The sequence below is a fragment of the Sminthopsis crassicaudata genome, chromosome 5, assembly GCF_048593235.1.
Source record: "Sminthopsis crassicaudata isolate SCR6 chromosome 5, ASM4859323v1, whole genome shotgun sequence".
Lineage (NCBI taxonomy): Eukaryota > Metazoa > Chordata > Mammalia > Dasyuromorphia > Dasyuridae > Sminthopsis > Sminthopsis crassicaudata.
The window spans coordinates 129,709,795-129,731,794 of record NC_133621.1 but is presented as its reverse complement, the minus strand read 5'-3'; the positions used below and the strand labels follow the sequence as shown (position 1 = coordinate 129,731,794).

The following is a 22,000-nucleotide window of genomic DNA, read 5'->3' as shown; positions in this document are numbered from 1 at the left end:
GGAAGGCAAAGGGCAGGGGGGAGTATAGGAGGGGTGGTATTGTACTGTGTCTTTTACATTCTTTTATTTTTCTCCCTCCTTCCATATACAGAGGCCAGAAAGTGATATAAAGATATTTTAGTCACCAGCAAGTGAGTGAGAAGGAAATATTATAGGAATCTACTCAAGCCAGCTTTTGCCTTCTTAATGAATCAAGAATGCCTTTTTTTTTTAATGAATCAAGAATAAGGTCTTTTTTAAGTCTGTTTACTAAGACCATGAAGAAATAAAAGAGGGTATAAAGTTCAGTCTGATTTTTCATAACAGTTATGACTGAAACTACAAGTTGATAAATCAGTGGCTAATTTAACAATTATTTGTAAAAGAAAAAGACATTTTAAATAGATATAACCCATCTAGCTACTTGCTTCCCATCTTCAAAACTGAATTATAATATGGAGGATCATTCTTAAGTTTAACCTGATATAATAGAGGGGAGGAGACTTTGAATAATTTCTCCCAAGCCTGACATTGAGAATTCACCAATACTCTCCCATACATACAAGCCAAGGGTGAATTGGGCTGAAAGAAGGATTCAACAGAGAAAATGGGTGGTGGAGAAGGAAGTTGTAACTGCTGCTGAGATAGATATTTTTAATATGTGCTAAAAGTTAGAAAAATTCAATCAAAGCATTAAAAAAACCCTTGGGGTACCACTGTCTTCCGTAGACTCTATTAAGCCTTCCTAAAAATTAAGTAAATGGGGGATAAAAGTGCTCTAATCTTTTTTTTCCACAAAAGATGCTTTGGCTACCTAAAAAGCATTGATGAGGCAAGAGTACAATAAGAGAAGTTCTTTCATTAAGCCTCTATTTGGAACTTTCTGGATCTCTACTATCTCTATATTTAGAAACTGAAGTATGGGAGGAAGGATTTTGTGTGGACTTCTTTGCAAACACCAATGAAAATATAGATACTTTGCACAGGGAGTAATTGTTCCTAAGACTGTGAGATAGATAGACTAGATGAATAGAAGACCATACAGATAATAAGGGAAATTAGGTTAGGGAATTCATGGATTGAGAAAGGTTAGCAACAGTTTGAAATTTGGTCAAGCAGGACAAGCCTAGGACAATCAAGAGAGATAAGAGACAACCATCATTTAGAAAAGGCAATTGTTTTTTTTCATTTCTATTTGCATTAACCAAAGCTCACAACAAATAAACCAAATATGGAATAAATATCCAAACAAAAAATTTACATTTTTATTAAATATATAACAATAACATAATATAATTTTAGGATAGGGATTGAGCCTTTGATTTCAGCAGCAAAGGGAAATTCCAGCTGAGGAAATGCTCTCTACCAGTATAGGTTGGTGCATTCTCTGCAACCAAGGACATAAAATGGGTCAGAAGTGAAACTGGAACCCAGGTCTTCCTGTTTCAGTTTTCTGCCTAATAACATTACCCTGCTGTTGTGTCCTGCTTTCTAGAGCCCCCAAGTTGGGGTGACAAAACGTACCATTGCTTTCTAGAGCCCCCACACTGGGGTGATTGAGATATACATTCCTAATGGAAAAGTGAAGAGGCAGGACTCCTAAGAATGGTGGGGAAATGGAGTCCGTTTATTTGAAGGACTTTCCCCTTTTTATAATGTAACAAAAACAACACTGCGCATGTGGGACCACATAAACAACTTGCTATTGTATGTAGTTTGTCACTTGTTATCACTCTTCCACCTGTTATCAGTCTGCTTCAATCACAACACAGGTTGTCACCACCCTGACTTCTCAGGAAGGCAGAGAGTCTGGGGAGATGAGGAGTTGAACGGACATTGTTAGCAAGTTCTTTCTGGGCTGAAGGGTCTCATACCTTACCCAGAGTTTCCCCACTGTCTGTGACCCTCTACACCCTGTCTCATTGATTGTTTTTAATAAAACACAATAAGAAAAATAAAATCATATTTTCAGTGTCTGTTTCTAATTTCATAGTGATAACATAACATAACTGGACAATTTTTTAGGGTCATTAGTCACAGACTCAGATTTTTTAGGGATGAAGAGGGGGCATTCAGGGTCTTGTGAATTGCCCAGAGTTACACAGCTAGAAAGTATCATGAATCCAAAGGCCAATGCTCTATCCACCATGCCATCTAGCTGTGTCTCAGACTCAGATTTCTTCAGTGTTTTCTCTTTTACTTTTCTAGGTATGTATTTTTAAAGATAAACATCCTTATTGGCACTACCATCAACAAATATCTATTAAGCATGAAACTGCTGGACATATCAACATACAATTTAAACATACAATTAAAGTATCCCATAACAGGAGCTATTTTATGGGTCAGTTCAAGATAATTATCACCTTTCCTTTGAATCTGTTATTCTCAGCATTTTCTGAACAAGTAAAGAAGAATTTATTTTCCTTTTGCTTAATAAAGATGGGCAGAAAACTACCTCACCACATTTGTATTCTAAAACTCTTCCATTAAATAAAAACTTCCTCTATGAATCACTTTAAGCCTTAGCCATGAATGAATTGGAATGTGAATGCTACTAACTTAAACCACATATGGGCTTAGTTTATTTCAGAACTGATTCACCTTTGTAATTTAGAATTCAGTGATGAATTTTTAACTCTTAAGCTGCTGCATCTTGTAAGTGTAAATTAAAATTTGAGAAAAAGGCATTAGGCACATATTCTATTTAAATATGCATTATGTATTTATATATATGTTATGAAAAGATATATGTAATAGATTATTCATTTTTCAAAGGATTTTAATTAAATGCTAAAACATGTCACTAAAGTTGTACTCTGATGTTTTATCAGGATAAGATAGTGGAGCTGTGTATTCAAAGTAAGTGTCATATCAAGAAACCTTTTTCATCTAAGGAGATGAATTCTAGCTCTAGAATTACCCTTTTTTGAGTTCCTTTGGGAACCTTTCAACATCATAATGAACTTCATTAAAAATATATATTGTAAACTATGCTCCTAATCAAAGAGAGAAATTCTCTAACAACTGGTTGGGAATTCTAGGTCCTTGCTTAAAAAAAATGTTTCCTATTCAGTTTCTCAGTCTGCTAGAGTTGCCCCACTAATGTACCATTAGCCAAAGGACTCAAGGAGTACATATGTCTGGGCCAACCATGCTTTTGTAAAATTATTTTTCAGGGAATAGAAATATATTTTTCCTTCCCTCCTACCTCCTCTACCCCACTGAAAAGAAAGAAAAATAAATCCCTTGTCATGAATATACTGTAACAGAGAAACAAATTCTCACATTGTATTCAAAATAATTATGTCTCAATCTGCACCTGAGCCCATCACTTTTTTTGTCAGGAGATGAGCAGCATTTGGCCATACTTTTAGAAAGCCAGTAGTATAAAGCAGGAAGTTCTTAACCTTTGTTGAATTGTGGATCCTGTTAATGATCTGATGCCAAATGGACCTCCTTTAAATAAAATACATAAGTTTAGGACAGAAAACATTGAAATAGTCATCACAATGTTATTAAAAAATTCATGGATTCCCAAATTAAGAGCCCCAGAATAAAGGAAACAGCTTAATTCATAATACAAAAACCAATCACAAACCAATGTTTATTAATGATCCCAGCAAGCAGAAAGGGAAGAAGAGTTTGATAAAGCAGTTCAAGTACCCAAAATACATCTGCTCTGACCAGAATTTCCTATACTGGTGAGCTGTAAAAGTAGCCATAGTTACAGTCTTTATACTTCTTCACATAACCTGAGGATAGAAACTGCTTTTAGTCACTGCCTCCTCGGGCTCCCATTAAAAGAACTCTCTGGCTACCTCCAGTGTCTTGGGAACTTTATCCCTATTCTTCATACCCTCTCCCCTTTTGTTTCCACTCTTCTGTCCCCCATTCTTCTTTCCAAGGTCCAGTTCCTCTGTTGTTTATGTTGCATAGTAGTTCTTGGCTTAGGAAAATGAGCCAAAAAAAACTCAAACCCCAGAGAGCTTAGTGAGGGCTTAAACTACTTTCCCCCCTCAAACTTGGGCTTTTAGTATAGTATCCCCTATGAAAACGATCTGGGTACAAACAGCTGTGACATACCAGTTTAGTATGAACACTGATTGCTCCTTCCAAGCTGAAAAGGCTTTGAAGAGGTGCCTGTAAATGGCCATATTTCTATCCTCTAAGGTCCAGCTTTTCTAAGGCTCTTCAAGTGTTTGGCCCAACAGCAACTCTCAAAGCCATGCTAATTCACAGAGGAGTTCTCAGTAGATTTGTGTCTATGGGAAAAGTATCCACACCAACAAAATCCCAGATCTCTGAAATATTGATGTGAGCACCATGATTGAAAAACATGATTTCTGAACCCTAGGACTTTTTTTTTTTCATTTACCCAATTATATAACAATTCAATGTGTTGTGATATCAGTCAATTAACATTTATTAAGTATCAACTCCTTGTCAGGTTACAGGCAAAACATTAAGAAGCTTACATTCTGTTGGAAAAAATAAGTCAATACACAAATATACAAAGTACAAACTAATTTCAAGTGATACTAATTGCTGAGGATCAGGAAAAGCTTCATGTAGGCAGCATCATTTGGGCAGAATTGTAAGAGAATTACGAATTATAAAAAAGGTAGAGATGAAGACGGGCATTACAGGCTTGAAAATAGTCAATGCAAAGGCTTCTAGATAGAAGATGCAAAGTTGTGTCTAATAAAAAGCAAGTAAGCAAAATTGTTCAACAAAAAGTAGGTAAATATGAATAATGTGTAATAAGCCTAGAAGATTGCCTAAAGGCAGATACAAAGAGTTTTAAATTCCGGACTTAGAAGCATGTATTTTATCTTAAAGAAGTAGTAGGAAGCCATAAAGAAACAGGATATTTAGAAGGGGGCTATGTTTTGAAGAAAAAGATAAATATAGTTTTGGACATACTGTGTTCAAATTAATGGCAGGACATCTGTGATGTGATTGCCATGGCCTTAATGGAAGCCCTTGTGGCATCTCTGGAGCACTGCAGGAACACAGCACCCACTGATGCTTAGTCTTGTTACTGCTCTGTGCCACTCCCGAACATGGAAAGGAAGAGCGAGGGAGTGGCTTGGAGAGAGAGTCCATTGAACTTAGTGTAGGGGAAGTCCTGGGTGTTTCTGTGCTATCAGAAGATAGAAGGGCAATTACTGAATATTTCACAGATCCAAGAGGAAATGATCTGTAGTCAGATGTCAGAAAATGTAACTTTGAATCATCAAAACAGTTGATCTTTCACTGTCTTTCTCTATTAACTCCACATTAACTCTGTCCTGAAATGGTGTACTTTGGGGAAAAAAACGATGACCTTCCTCAGTCATATTTCTGTCGATGATCTATGAGCATGAAATTAGAGCAATAATTAGGAGTTATTTTGCCCAACTATATGCCAATAAATTTGATAATCTAAGTGAAATGGAGGAATATCTACAAAAATATAAATTTCCCAGGATAACAGAAGAGGAAATAAACTATTTAGGTAATTTATGAGCATCCATTCATTTATTAAAAAATTGTAAAAGTGTTGCTTGGGGTAGAATATTTTGCTTTGTTCAAGGAAAGAGAAAGATTGGATAAGAACTTGGTAAGAGGATGAAGTATAAATTACTATTTATATACCATTACTTGATAAACAAATTAGAAAGTTGTAAACAAATCAAAGAAGCAGGTCCTCACCAGCAGAAAGAAAGCTGGGAAGGCTTCATAGAGAAGGTATCAATTGAATCAAAACTTTAGCTTAAAAATATCAAGGTCTCCCTTTTCATCCAGAGCCACCTCCAGTTGTCTTGATCTATATCTTGCCATTGTACCTAGATGGCTCTGGAGGGGAAAGTGATCTAGGCCAATCCTCCCTCACTTAAATCCAATTCACTCTTATGTCAGGGCATCCCCTCCATGATGTCCTGGTCCTCTTTGAGAATAAGGACAAAGCAGTAACAACAATTCAGTAAGACTTAAACCATATGAAAAAAATCAACAGTTGCATAGGAGAAAAGAAAGAAAGCAATGGACAAAGGTAGGGAATAAATGAGTTAAGATGCAAAGGCAGGAAAGTGCAATTTGTGTTCTGGGTTTATGAGAGGTAAGACCAGTGCCCTCTTTGTTCAGGTTGGATTTGGGGACCAAATGAGATATTTGTAAGTCACTGAGCATTAACAAAGAAGGTGGCCTCCTGTGCCCTAACATGGGAAGGATATACAGCAAGGAGACAGTGACATTTAGATTCTCTAGATATGACCCCTTCATTTCTATCTGATACAGTCTTGTCAGTCAAACATCAAGGTATAGCAACTCACATACTTTTAAACATCCACTATTTCTAAAAGATCTAGACTCCATCTGTCTGAGATATTTTATGCCCCCATATGATCAGAAAGCTGCATCAGGGAAGCCCTGATCAATGAAGTCCTAGGGTCAGCTCTGTGCTATCCCAGGAGTCCAAGAGAACTTTAATTTAGACAAAATATGTAGAAAGGAGTATAGAAAGATAAGCTAGGATCAAATTATAAAGGAACTTAAATATGAATGTTAAACTTTATAGTTATCATTTTTCAATCATATCTAATTCTTTGTGAGCCCATTTGAGTTTGCTTGGCAAAGACACACTGGAGTGCTTTGCCATTTCCTTCTCCAGCTCATTTTACAGATGAGGAAACTGAGGCAAACAGGATTAAGTGGTTTGTCCAGAATCACAGAGTTAGGAAGTATCTGAAGCCAGATTTGAACTGGTCTCTTATTTTCAAGCCTATTCCTCTTTCCACTATACCACCTAGCTCCCTCTTATATAAACTACTTGAAGACAAAAACAGTTATATTTTTGTCCTTATAGCTGCTGCACCTAAGACATTGACTAGTGCAAAATGGATGCTTATTAAATACTTGTTGATTGATTGATTGAGGTACTATCTGCCTCAGAGGAGTGTTGTGATGAAAATATTTTTAAAATCTTGAAGTACTATGCAAATGTGAGTTATAATTACTTTAATCTGTAACCCATTCAGATTAATATTAAATGTCAATGTTGTATTTTCTGATTAAATATGCTTCTTTTTGAATAAAAGTGATAGTTATAGAAGAAAATCAATCAATATGAGTATGCTTGTGGAAGCTGGCGAGTATGTTTTCTAAAAATCTATCTGCAAGTCTGATTTAAATTATCTTTGGATGAGTTAAATCCATCCCACAGATTGAATAAAATGCATCACGATTTTAAATGTACTGGTTCCTTAATTATCTTTAATTAAGTACAATTACACATTCATGAAATGCATCATTATGTGAATTAGGTGATAACATTTTGAACCAAATATAAAGGTATTCCATAATGTACATTAGAATGCATTTAATCATTAAAAGGCAATTTTTAAAAAATGAGATGAATTTAGTAGATGGCTAAGAACTATAGGACAACATGGACAAGAGTTGCAGAGGAGAAGCAGATATTCATGGGTTTTTGGAGAGAACTCCAATTATATAATATTACAGATCAATGTGAATATAATATCTGATTAATGTAGAAACAATTCATGCTATCAGATTTATAAAGGGTGTTCAAACACAGTAATACTAGTTGATGAGTACCAACTAAATAATAATCATCTTCAAATTCTAAAACTAGTCCTACTACTGGTTATATGACAATGAGTAAGCTTTAAGATTTAGTGGCTGTTTCCTACTAGTAAAAATTAGTAAATTGGTTAAAAAAATTTAGTAAAATATATTTTAACAAATAAAGAAAAGTACTACTCAGTTCAGAACTATCAATATGTAATAAAATAGAAAAACAATTCTAGAAGTTTTTTTAATTGTTTTATGTATAAATATATTGAGTCTTCTCCAGAATGGGAGTAAATTGTAGAATTATACAAGTGGCTCCTTTCAAACAATAATTCAATCTAATATGAAATGGCCCCAAAGTGATGACATTACTAAATTGTTGGAAAACTCTGAAATGATCTGAGAATAATTCCCTGAGATCTAAGGCCATGGAGTGTCTGAGATCAAAGTGGAGGAGAGCCTGCATTTTGCAAGTTTTCATTTTATTCTGCTTGACCTACATTTATTTTATATTTCTCTTTTACTTTATTCATTGGACACATCTGATTGTTTACTCAGGGAGGAGCAGAGGGAGAATAAGGAAGCAAACATTTATTAAGAACCTACTATATGCCAGGCATTGCATTTTATAATTATTATCTCATTTGATCCTTACAACAATCCTGGGAGGTCAGTGCTATAATTATATCATTTTACAGTTGAGGCACCTGTGCCCAGAGCCACATAAGTACTAAGTGTTTGAGGCTGTATTTGAACGAGTAGATTCCAGGTCCTGTGCACTGTAAAATGAAATCACAGATTCAAACTGTTCCCCACCAAGAAGTTGGGGGGGGGGGATTTCAAAGATATGGAAAAACTTAGAAGAACTGAGTTAGAGGGAAGGAAGCAGAACCAGAGGAATAATTTATTCTATAATATCGATGTTAGAAAAATGAAGAATTTTTGGACTTTTAAAAAATGATAAAGAATAAAGAGTATTTTCTGTTATCATCAGTGAGCCATTTTACTCTGTCAGGTATTTCAATATGATATGAGAAGGCATAGATAAATATCTTAATACCACCAAATGTATAAACTCTGAAATTTAGGTTTTGCCTTTATTTTTTGGTCAGGGGAAGGGAGAAATTTGACTCTGTGATTTCATTAGTATAAGGGAATTGCCTTTGAATTAGCTGTCTTTACTAATTCAGGGAATTTGTCTGGTGTAACTCAGGTAGTATGTGCTGTAGTTAAGATTTGAAACCAGGTGCTCCTGACTCTAAAGGCGCCTTTTTTTTTTTTCTACTATGCCATACTGAGTATCATTTACATCAGGAGTATCAAACACTCCAAGTGCAGCCTGAATCTGATTAAAATGTAATTTGAAAACATTTAACAAAACAAATAAAAATGCAATAAAATATAGATAATGTTAATATGTTATTTTCTAAAAAGTCAATATACATACAGGGATCCTAATATAATAGGACCCTTACTTCTATTTGATTTTGACCTTACCAGTATATATCATGCTTGCATTTTGTTTAAAAGTCCAAAGAGCTTAACTGAATTTATAGGCATGAACAAGGGTCAAGTAGCTCATGAGGCAGGGAAGCATATTCTGGTTAGATCCCTTAACTTTCCACATGTGCATTAAGTTACACAAACCATATTTTTGTCATATTTTTACTTGCCTATATTTGCAGGGTTTATTTTGATAGTGCAAAAATAGTTAAATTGTAATCTTGTCTCTGTTTATGTTAGCCTAAGTTACTTATTAACAGTTTTTCTTTGCTTTTTTAATCTTTTAGCCCCTTTTCATATGAGGAATAATTTGGTTTTGAAGTACTATAATTTCACAGTTTTCATAAAGTGCCATAATTACAGCACACACTCTAATCACTTTTTAAAAGCCTTTAATTTTATTAGACAGCACATTACCTTCCAAAATTGGATTAGAAGTGAATTGCAAAACTTTATTTATTTAAAAAAAAATCAAATGAACCATTTGAAAACCTAACCCCTTCTGATCGCCTCTATTATTAATGATGTCACCATCCTTCCAATCATCCAGCTCATAATCTTAATATTATCTTCAACTCATCACTATCACATCAACCTACATATCCAATTGGTTAATAAATCTTATTGTTTATATCTGCAAATGACTCCACATATCTACCCTTCTCTCCACTCTGACAGCTAACATCCTAGCTCAGGCCCCTATCACCTCTCACCTAGATTAATGCAATTACCTCCTCCCTGCCTATAACTCTATCCCATTATCTACTAAACTAACAAAATATTTTTTCTTCAAATGCAGTTCTGCTTATGTTGTCCCTTTGCTCAATAATAATGGTTCTCTATTACCTCTTAGATCAGAAATTAATTCTTCTACTTGCATTTAAAATTCTATAAATTGGCTCTTTTTAGCCCTTTTTTTATATCTTACTCTCTTGCATACAATCTATAATCCGAAGACACTGGTTTACTTGCTATTCTCATAAATGAGATCGCATCTCTCATTTCAGTGTAGTTACATTAGCTGTCCACTGTTTCTGGAATGTACTCTCTCCTGACCCCCACAGCTTTGGTTTCCTTCAATCACCACCTTCTTCATAAAGCTTTTCATCATTCCTTCTTTGTATTTCATCAGTATATATTTTAAATATACATATTATCTCCCCCACATCAGAATGTAAGCTTATTGAGGGCAGATACTATTTAATTTTTGTCTTTCTGTCCCCAGGATGTAATATGTTCTATAAAGATGTTTGTTAATTGATTCATTCATTCATTTTAACTCATTCGTTTTTTCTCATGTACTTCTCAAATTAAAAATGTGAAGTGACACTATTTTGTAATTCCCCAAGCAGAATTACTTTTCAGAGTCAAAACATTCCTCAGAAGTCATTCAATCCAATGCTTTCATTTTATAGATGAGGAAATTATAGGAAGATTAAGCCATTTGTCACATATGTAAAAAGAATCAGAAGCAGAATTCAAACCCAAGTCCTCTAATTTTAGAGCCAGTGAGTACATTTTTTTTTTTTTTACCATATCTCTGTCTTCTTTCCCTTACTTAGGACTATAGAAAAGTAGAGCAATTGATAACTATATAAACTGATAACATTTAAGCTGCTCCACCCCTAGTGAGGATTTACCTGTCTCCTTGAAGGGTTTTGAATTTCAAAGTCTCTGGAAGTTTTCAGACATATCTGCCTTCAGTAACAAAATATCTTAGGATAGTTTTTAGTATACTAAGAAAAAAAGCTACAGCTATTTAGTATCTATCTCCCATTCTCCTTTGCATAATTGAGTGGAAAATCTTGCATGTTTCCACTCAAAAAAGTACTTTTAATAATTTTTGACTTTTGAAATTTTGAATATTTTATGACCAATGCAACCAAAAAAAATGTCTTAGATGTCTTTTATAGATCCTCATTTTCTCCTGTTTAGTGATTCCCACACAATGAACCCTTAGTAAATAACTGAATTATTAATGAAGAAGCAAAAGGGAGTAGAAGATAGGACATGGAGGTAGGAATCAACTGTAGAGTTGAAAGTTTCTTAGGGATTATTTAGCTCAACATCTCTCTGGGGTGAGGGGAGAGGGGGGAAGGAGAAGTGCAGTCTTTTCTGTGGTCCACCAGATAGATGGGTATTCTTCTGTCTGAATAATTCCAATGACAGAGAGCTCTCAACTTCATGAAGCAGCCCATTTAATTGCTGAAAAGTTCAAATTATTGACAAATAACTATTGACTATTCCTAGTTCTGTATCAAGATTTGATAAGAATTTTTGCTCATCAACTTCAGACATATGTTAGTGATATATTCCTACAACTTGCCTTGGCAATCCAAGCTTTTTTACCTATAACTTCTTGCTTCTTTCTTCTCACTGACAAAAAGAGAAAGACATGGTGTTTCCTGATGCCTTTCACAACAGCTGCACAAGCAGAACTGGTTCCAGCCATACCTAGCTAAAAAGGAACTAACAGGTTTCTATCAACTGAATGAAACAAACTGATCCTCAGTTACTGATACTCCAGAAATGCCTGCATTTGAACTTATTCTAGTGTATCTCTGAAGTGACAAGCTAGTGTTTTTATCCTGAACTGTGATTTAGCTTGAGTCCTATAACATATGTATTTTCCCTGATTTACTAATTTCTTACTCCTCTACTAAAATGAGATAATGTAGTGGTATTTGCAAATCTTAAAGTGTTTTATAAATATTAATATTTATCATTAATATATCATACATTATATTATACATTCTCTAATTCTGTCTTTTTTGGAAATCATATTATTCTAGAATTAGACTTACTATTGCATCTGAACTACAAGACTTTTCATTCTCTTCCTGGGATGTTGATATGTAGATTTTGCTCCATGAATCTGTGTGCTGATAAGTTCCTAACTTCATCTCTCTGGCATTGTATATCCAACCTCCAATTCCCTGTCATACTCCCTCTTACCTGCAATACTACCTAATACCCAGCTTCCTTTTCAGGCAGTGTCACCAAAACATTGAATACATAACAGAATTGTTTCTGTGGTTATTGTTGCTATTTAAGAAGTAATTAATATGAACTAATTAAAATGAAAGTAATTTTACACTTTATCTTTCACTGATAAAACAACACATACATACCCTTGCTACTTGCTCTTTGAACCAGAAGTAGGAAAATCAATTTTATCTATATAAAATCCAAAATTATTTTCTTTTCCCACATAATATTGCAAATGAATTTAAACAAAGTTTATGGAAGTATCATGAAAGAGATAAAGAAATTAAAAATGGTTCTAAATTTATACATTCACCACTTAGAATGACTATAGAGATAAAGAAGTTGGAAAGATAATGAGCTATGCTTTTCAGTATGTTAAATATAATATAGGCATGAATTAAGTAAGTAGTAAAAGAAAAAATATGGTCCTAAAGTATCAAATGAGATTTACAGTAATTTCACTTTGAAACAATAGCAGAAAGAAAAAAGCCATTGAAAAGCTTACACTATAAAAGATACAAGGTTAAAGAGGAAGATTTTTTTTAAGTATAAAGAAAGAGAACACAAAGAAAATCATTTCCATTGCATTTTCTCTTAACTTTCTCCTCTCCTTAGCTTTACTCAAACCTAAGTCCATGGTGTCCATTACTGTCATGTGGGTGATCTTGTGTGAGTCATGCTCACAGTGGGTCAAAAGTGGGGACCTGTGGATGATATCCCCACAGTGAATGCCTTGCCTCAAGGATAAAGGGAGTGAAAGCAAAAAGAGTCAGAGAGCAAGAAATCCAGAAAGAGTTTTTTAAAAGGTCCATGCTAATATCTGTTCTCATGCCCTAGCTAGTCAGAGCCATCTAACCATATGTTTATTCTTGTCTTTAATCATATTTCATGATAACTACAGCAATGTGGGATAAAAACATAATTTCTTACCTACAAAGTATTGTAAAGGTAAAATTTTAAAAGTGATTTTAAAAGCTTATAATTATATGTATATATGTACATATATATGCATATGTATATTTATATATGTACATTTATAGAACTATAAAGCATTATATATATATATGAATTACATATACTTCATTATTTAAAGCATTATATAACAACTTATTTGTAGTGTAAGGTTTGCAAAGCACTTTCCTCACAACAACCTTATTAGAGCTGCAATAACTATTATTACTACTCCAAAATGATCTTAGGCTTAACACCCAAAGAGAGTAAGATGAAAATTAATAAGGATAAATGCAAAGTTATACAATTGGATAAAAAAAATCAACTCCACAAATACAAGATCAGAAGAAAAGTCTAGACAACAATTCTTGTGAAGAAAATATTGAGATTTTAGCTCCACAATGTTCAACAGTTTGACAATGCAAGTAAAAAAAAAAAAAGTTCTAAATACATGAAAAAAAGGCTAGCATCTGGAATAAAATCATTCAATTTTGTTTTAATACTAAACAGTCTGAAGTAGTATAAACATTTCTGGGCACTCTCTGAAGCAGATGATCAGAATAACATGAAGACAAGAGAGAATATGCCATATCAGGAACAGTTGTATAAAATTGGTCTTTTTTAACTTGGAGAAGAAACAATTTAGATGAGATACATTAACTTTGAAGGGAAAGCATCTAGAAGCTATTAAGGAAAGGATCTAGCTGTTCTGGGCTAGAAGAAGTAGAATGACTTTAATTGACCCCACAGGATAGCACTTAGGAAAATGGGTTGATTTTTTAAAGGGGCAAATTTAGATTTGATGTAAGGAAAAATAATTTCTTAATAAAAAGATTGCTCAGAAAATGAATTAATACTCAATCACTGAACAAGCTCAAACATACTTTATGGGAATACTGAACCAGGCCTAACTCAGGCCAGCCTAATGATTCAGGCTTGGACTTAGAATGCAATATGATACTTATGGACCATAAAGTGCAGTAAAGAAGATTTTGCTAATAACAAAGGATTAAAAGGATACATTGCCTAAATTTAAAAAGGATGCTAAGCCAGATAAAATGGTTACTCTTTATGCTTCAATATTCACCAAAGCAATGGGCCAAGTCAGGGCAGAAAGGCATTCCCAAAGGGCACTGGAAACTACATTAAAATGTTCTGCTCCAATTCCCCAGTCTTTTTATGCCATGAATAGGAAGTAATCCAACCAATAATGATAATCCTGAAAATTGCCTTCTCATTTCCTTAAAGAAAACTAGCCCAACCTATGCATATCCTGCATAGTAAGGATCTTAGAGAAGTGATATTTTGGCTGGACTAGATGACTTTATATTTTGGCTGGACTAGATGACTTTTGATATCTGATTAACTATAAAATTCTGTGATTCTGCTATTAAATTGTTCCTCAAACTATTGCTATTACCATCAATATTACTAATTAGGAACACATACATACAGCCAAAAGGAACCTTAATGAAACTTAGTTGCAAGTCTTCGTTTTAATAATAAGGAATCCAAGGACTTAAGAAGTGAAGTGATTTCCTCAGTATCATATAGTATAAATAGAAAAGTCAGGAATCAAATCCAGACCCTCTGACTCCAAATCTAGCACTGTCTCCATTGCTCTTAAAGAGTTTCAAAGGAAAAAGCAGAGTGATTAAGAGTACTCAGGACTGAGTATTAGATGAATGACAAAAAGAGGGAAAATGAAGAAATGTCTCTCAAGTACAAATGAGGAAATAGTCCACTTAAAGAGGCAGAAAAAGGAACAAGGAAAGAAAAAGGAAGTGAACTAATAATACCCTGTGTCACTAAAGACAAAGCCAGGAATAGCATAAAGAATGAAAGATAGTACTGGCTGTGGTAGCACACAGGTTCCTGTAGATCCTGATGCTGGGGAGGCTGAGGCTGTTGACACTGTCTAACACCAACTTGGTGAAACCTTGAGGGAGAATGGGTACCATCATATATAAGAGAGATCAGTTCAACCCAGGTTCCTTCAAGCTTTCCATTTGAAGGGCCCTTATTTTTACTCATATATTTTCTTGTGAAATTCTTTATGTCAGTTCAATCAGACGAAGAAAGGAAGAAAGAAAGAGAGAGAGAAGGAGGGAGGAGGGAGGGAGAGAGGAAAAAAGGGAGGAAGGAAGGAAGGAAGGAAGGAAGGAAGGAAGGAAGGAAGGAAGGAAGGAAGGAAGGAAGGAAGGAAGGAAGGAAGGAAGGAAGGAAGGAAGGAAGGAAGGAAGGAAGGAAGGAAGGAAGGAAGGAAGGAAGGAAGGAAGGAAGGAAGGAAGGAAAGAAGGAAGGAAGGAAGGAAGGAAGGAAGGAAGGAAGGAAGGAAGGAAGGAAGGAAGGAAGGAAGGAAGGAAGGAAGGAGGGAGGAAGGAAGGAAGGAAGGAAAGAAGGAAGGAAGGAGGGAAGGAAGGAAGGAGGGAGGGAGGGAAGGAAGGAAGGAAGGAAGGAAGGAAGGAAGGAAGGAAGGAAGGAAGGAAGGAAGGAAGGAAGGAAGGAAGGAAGGAAGGAGGGAAGGAAGGAAGGAAGGAGGGAGGGAAGGAAGGAGGGAAGGAAGGAAGGAAGGAAGGAAGGAAGGAAAGAGGGAAGGAAGGAAGGAAGGAGGGAGGGAAGGAAGGAGGGAAGGAAGGAAGGAGGGAGGAAAGGAGGGAAGGAAGGAGGGAGGAAAGGAAGGAAGGAAGGAAGGAAGGAAGGAAGGAAGGAAGGAAGGAAGGAAGGAAGGAAGGAAGGAAGGAAGGAAGGAAGGAAGGAAGGAGGGAAGGAAGGAAGAAAGGAAGGAAGGAAGGAGGGAGGGAAGGAAGGAGGGAGGAAAGGAAGGAAGGAAGGAAGGAAGGAAGGAAGGAAGGAAGTGAAGGAGGGAGGGAGGGAGGGAGGGAAGGAGGAAAGGAAGGAAGGAAGGAAGGGAAAGAGAAAGGAAGGAAGGAGGAAAGGGAGGGAGGGAGGGAGGAGGGAAGGGAAGGAGAGAGGAAGGGAGAGAGAAAGGAGGGAAGGAGGGAGGGAGGGAGAAAGGAAGGAAGGAAGGGAGAGAGGAAGGAAGGAAGGAGGAAAGGAAGGAAAACAGAGGTAATTTGAAAGGAATTAGTGTCAAGCAGAGGCAAAGGCAATATGAAATACTAAAGTAGAAAAAATAATAAGCACACCATTTCATTTGATTAAAGAAATTTGAAGAACTTGGATTCAGAGAATAAAAGTCATGATTTATGTTTTAGTGTGAGTATTTCAAACCTCATTTTCTTTATCTCTAAAATCAAAATAATGATACCTGAATGTCCAATCACACAGAATTCTCGTGAGAATCAAATGATATCATACACATGAAAATGCTTTGTAAACTATAAAACCTATGAAAATTCAAATACTCAAATGAATCTCTGATCTCATCATTTTGGATGTGTCCTCCAATAAGTGCAAATTGGAACCTTTTCATGCTTATCCATCTTTGTGATTGTTTTCCATATCCTCCCATAAATTTACCAATGTATTGAAGGTCCTCCTTGCTTTATCCTGACATGGAAAGGATACCAATGGAGTGTTCTGGTCATGTAACTGTGATCTTTCAGTCTCACCATGTGATATCCTCTCTTATTTTTCCCTTATACATTTCCATGAGATGAGAGGAAGTGTGATAAGATAGACAAGAATCAGCCCTCCTGATCAAGATTACCAGTTGACCGTTGGCAAATCACTTAGCCTCCCCAATGTTCCAGGCAATTTTCTAAAACTATATATCATAGAGGAGATGTTAATTTTCATTGGTAAAGATAATTTCCTCTCTGGGAATTCTATACATTAATGAAACCAGAAGTCAAGGTCTATAATCCCTGATGACCTTATTACCTTTTGCCCTTATTCTTACTTATATCCTTACCTCCATGGCATTTTCTGTGAAAGAGAATAGTTTCCACTGAACTCCCAGAAGTGCCTTTTTTTTACCTTACTCAGTGTCATTGTGGCTAAGTACTTTGTATGAACCTGTCAGTGAGAGGCTGTTCTTCATTCATATACCAGCAGCTTTTGAATGCCCAAGGCTGACAAGCATTCAGGTTCCACAATGACTATTTGTCATGTGGAAAGCAGAAAAATCCCTATATGGATACTATTAAATAATAATGCTATCTTATTTCCCCTTCACAGCATAAAGAATTGAATTGAATAATAATAATTATTATACAGTGCCTTCCCTCCAAAATATTCAGTATAGTTGACAAATCCCATAACTAGTAGAACAGTTATCTTCTCTTAAATCTTAAACTCTTACAAAGTTGACTTATGCCATCAAACATTCTTTTGTTAATGGCCCTTATCCGTATTTCTTGGGCCTCCAATTGACAGTAGCATCCTACCATTTTCTTTCAATCTACTCTACTCCCTTAAGTTATCTCAAAGATTCAGGGAATCAAAAGTAGATCCTTTTCACAGATGGCTGTGGATTTCTGGTTTATATTACATAAATAGCACTTAAATTTGACCCTATTTTAAAATGTATTTTAATCAAAAATTGAACTATGTTGAAAGATTATAAACACATAGATACTACTTCAACATTGTGCAGCTTTTCTGTACTTAGTGTCTGTCTTTCATGAAGCAAAGACATAACCTAATATTCTTAGTCTCTAAAGGGATGTCATTTAGACTTTGCAATGTTAAATAGCTACCACATATTAAAACTAAAAGAAAAATTAATAATTTTGCCTTTCACTTATGGAAAAAGCTAGATTTTCAAATCAATCTAACAAACATTATTAATAATATTTTAGCAAGATCCATAGTGCTTGCATTAGTATTTTCTTTATGATTTCTTGATGAGAGTTTCTAGAAGTACATACAGAGACTGATTTTCATTATATCTCTGTTTCTATATAGGTCTTTCCTTAGGGCATTAACTACAAAGGGAGTAGCATCAGGTCCTAGGCAGTTATGGGGAAAAGTTGGGGATAGGCAAAGCTGGAGGTGGGGAAATGTCTACTTCAAATACATATTTTGAAAATGCATGAATGTAAGTGGGAGGCTAAATATACTGTCATCTTATTCACACTCCAGAAAACATTTGTGTTATCCATCAAGTCAGCATCTTCAAATGTGTCACATACACACACACACCCTGCCCCATCATAGATTGATTCAAAACAAAAAAAATAAAAATAAAAAACCCTAAGATCCTAAAGAAACAATATATAACTATCATTCTTAACAAGAATAAAAGTTTAATGGTAAGAAAAACAGTATACACACAGTAGTGTGTGTGTGTGTGTGTGTGTGTGTGTGTGTGTGTGTGTGTGTGTGTGTGCTGAAGGACAGTCTGAAAAACATTTAGATGCCTTTCAGCTCAAAACTAGTCCCAGCTGATTTATGGTCCTTTTTCTGTTTCTCTGAATTCTCTTTCTAAGATGAAAAATGTTCATCAATAGTAACTGAATTACCAATTAATAGATTACTATTGAATTTTTGATACAATTCAGTTACCTACTTCTCCAAAGAGTAATCTTTAGAATCTTGGTGAAGAAAACCTTCTAATTAAAAATCCAAATAACCATCAAGTAACATATCACAATAAAAGTCTAATCCTCCAAAAGAGCCCTTCTCCCTCACCTCCACTCACATACCAAATAGTCATTGTTGTTTATATTAGAGATAATGTAGTATAGAAAATATAGAAATAATTCTGTATTTTATTTCAAAGCTCCACAATTGAAATCCTTCCTCTATTACTTAAGAGCACTGTGATCTTGGACAACTCATTTAACTTGATTATTCAGTTTTTTCATCTGTAAAAATGAGGCAGCTTGGTTTGTTAATTATTGAGTTCACTTCCAGTTCAAAACAGATGAATTTATGATTCTATGACCTATATCTTGCTAGTTTTACTGTAATTTTTGCATTTTATTTATTTAAAATAAGATTGTTGGGTATAAAAATTAGAAGATAAATCTACTGATCTATTGATCATCACTACCAGAAAAATAGACAGTGTGGTAAAATAGATATGGTATTGGGTTCAAATCTCACTGATACTAATGGGATGAACTAGGGAGTCTCTTAGTCAATATGATCCTTAGACAACTCTTAAGTGTGAAGATTTCCAAACTTATAAAATCACAAATTCGTGATATTTAAAACAAAATAAGTAAATTGTGGGTATGATTAGTAATTTTTTTGTCCTGTGTAGCAAAAAAAAATTATATCAAAGAATAGTCACTAAAAATTGAGCAGTTGAATTCATTTCAAAATACACTTTAAAATCATTTTGCCTAGATGATTTCACATTGTATTATTTTGGGGGGGTTAATTATAAAATTCTAATGGAAAAATACAGAAATTATAATGTTTAAAATTTTCCTGTTTTCATAACAATAAAAGAAAGAAGAAATAAAGTATTTCTTTTTATTTTCTAAGATCAGTAGATTCTAAATATCTACATAATTATACTTATCTGCTATAAGCATTTCAGTCCTCTTCTATGTCTTAAAATGTATATTCTTAGATAAAAGTCATGAGCTTTTAATCTTTTGTGCAAATCAGTCATGCACCCTGCTTACTGGGTATTTAGTAAACCTGATTTTTCCAAGTATGTGAACTGTAATAACATATTTTGTCCTAAATGTTTACACTCTATCTATTCTATAAAATTTGGTAAAGCATGAGTAGTTTAGATGATTTAGAAATATTTTTGCTGCCTAATTGCAAATACTTGTTATTTATGTAGTACTACTAGTCAACTTTCTTAAGCATTCTTTTTTCTTGTAGCATAATCCTGACCTATTTCCCCAGTAACTTTATGGTGATTTCTTTTTATTCCAGACATTTTTAAGAAACTCGTCAGGTTGTGAAGCAAGAGATGATGAATATAGGACAGAATTTACTACAGGCTTGCAACGTATCGATTTATTCACTGGACAATTCAAGCAAGTTCTTTTAACATCAATATCTACTTTTATCAAAGAAGACCTAACCATTGCAAACCTTGGAACATCAGATGGTCGATTTATGCAGGTAGATACTATCTTGGTAGTAATCTTCACTATTTTCTCCAGTGTTATGTCTTTGTTTACAATATAAGGTTTACAAGAAAATATATTATATAGTGAGACACAACAATGCTTATCAATGAAAACCACAGTTTAAGGAAAGCAATTAAGGATGCTCTCAATTTTTTTTACTCATTTGCTATTTTTTATTTGCATAATTTTTCTTTTTTTTTTGTTTTGAGATCCTTTTTTGCATTCCCAATTTCCATTACATGAATGGAAAATAACATGAAACAAAGCATTTCCAAGCAACATTTCCTATTTCAGGGGAAGCAATGGATCAAAGGAAAGCTATTGTGTGAACCGTGTGTCTTCATGAACAGAAATATTCACATCATTGAGTAAAACTGGCTGGAGTTAAGAAGGGACATCATCAAAATCCCATTGTAACAGCAAGTGTCTACTATAGAACAGTAAAGTCATACAACCAAAAGGAGTAGGATTACATAATGCTTGTTGAATGAGTTAATGAATGAATGAGCATAACACCTAAAGTTCTAATTTCAGTTAGAAAGCTTTTAAAGCTTATCAAGTATTTGATAGAATAAAAATACACATTTCAGGCTTGAATAAAGGTACTTAATCTCCCAGATATGAAAGTCACATTTTGCAGAATTTAATGTACACTTAAGTTATATCTGTTTTACTCCTAGAATAGTAATTTGCTTAATTCTTTCAACCATGTACTCATTAGTAGATGCTTGACTAATGTAGAATGAAAATGGAGTTTCTATGGAAATGCTGGCTATCTGCAAATAATGGAAAGTATATAAAGGGACATGTTTATTTTCAAGCATTATTGTAATCTGCTTTGTTTCAAAAGAGGTGAAAATATAGTATAGTGTATCTTAATAAAATATAGTATAGTATATCCTAATTAGCTATCCTAATCAACTTGGAGGATAACTTCCAAGGGATCAGAATGTTACAGTAATGTTTGCCTTCGGTTTTCTATGTCTATACATCCACAGTTTCAAACAAAAAAAATATTTCAGGGCATTTTCTCAGTGTTGTTGTAACTGCAGTTTTGCTGGAACTTGTTGCTACATTTTAGAAAACTGGTAATCAGAGACCCATAGACATTTTGAAGGTGGTAGAAATTTTTTTCAAAAATCATAAAAACCTATAAGGTATCATACACACAGAGTTATCTTAAACAGTTCCCTGTGGTCTCATCTTGCATTGCTTCTCAGTTAATGATGCTTCTCTTCTCTTTCACTGTCCCTCTGAGTCCACATTCTTATTTATCTATCTAATCCCTTGTTACTGTTTAGCTTTGTCCTTTACTCCTTTTAATTGCTTTCCTTATCTTCAAATTTGATCCCATTTCACTTTTTCTCTAAAGTGTCTAACTATTCCTTAGTCAGTTCAAATTCTATATTAATAGTTGTAATAGGTCTATTATGGCTTAATTTTTTTTAAATTTCCAATTTGCTCTCTTGAAAGACTTCATAATCACAGTAAAAGTCTCATTATAAAGCATAATGCCACATAAGGTTATACTTTGTCCTATGCATATATAGATGTAGTTCACATCTTCTCTCTATAATAATGGCACAATAGATAGAGCACTAGGCATCAAATCAGAAAGACTTGAGTTCAAATGTGGCCAAGTGACCCTGGACAAACCACTTAACCTGTCTGTCTCAGTCTCCTCTTTTGTAAAATGATAAATGACATGGTAAAAATAATAATATTCATCGTCATTCATCTGTAAAAATAATAATAGTACCATAATTGTTGTGAGGGAAAAATGAGGCAGTAATATTTTAAGTGCTTTGCAAACCTTAAAATCATATATAAATGTTAGCTATTATTTTTATAAAAGAGCATTTTTAAGACAATAGTGCTCTCAAAAGTAAATAGGATTATAAAAAGATTTGCTGCACTAAATTCTTATACCAATGACCAAAAGCTTGAAGGTAAAAATGTGTAGAAGGCAATCTTGTGAAAAGCACTGCACTTAA

At 34.4% G+C, this 22,000-nt stretch overlaps 1 protein-coding gene across 1 annotated transcript in view; it reads left to right on the top strand.

The window, feature by feature from the left end:
* The window catches only part of MET (MET proto-oncogene, receptor tyrosine kinase), a 155,099-nt gene that overhangs the window by 56,701 nt on the left and 76,398 nt on the right, over positions 1–22,000 (top strand). Inside the window, exon 3 of the mRNA XM_074268218.1 lies at positions 19,807–19,998. Coding sequence (XP_074124319.1) covers positions 19,807–19,998 — 192 coding nt within the window. The remainder of the gene's footprint in view (positions 1–19,806; positions 19,999–22,000) is intronic.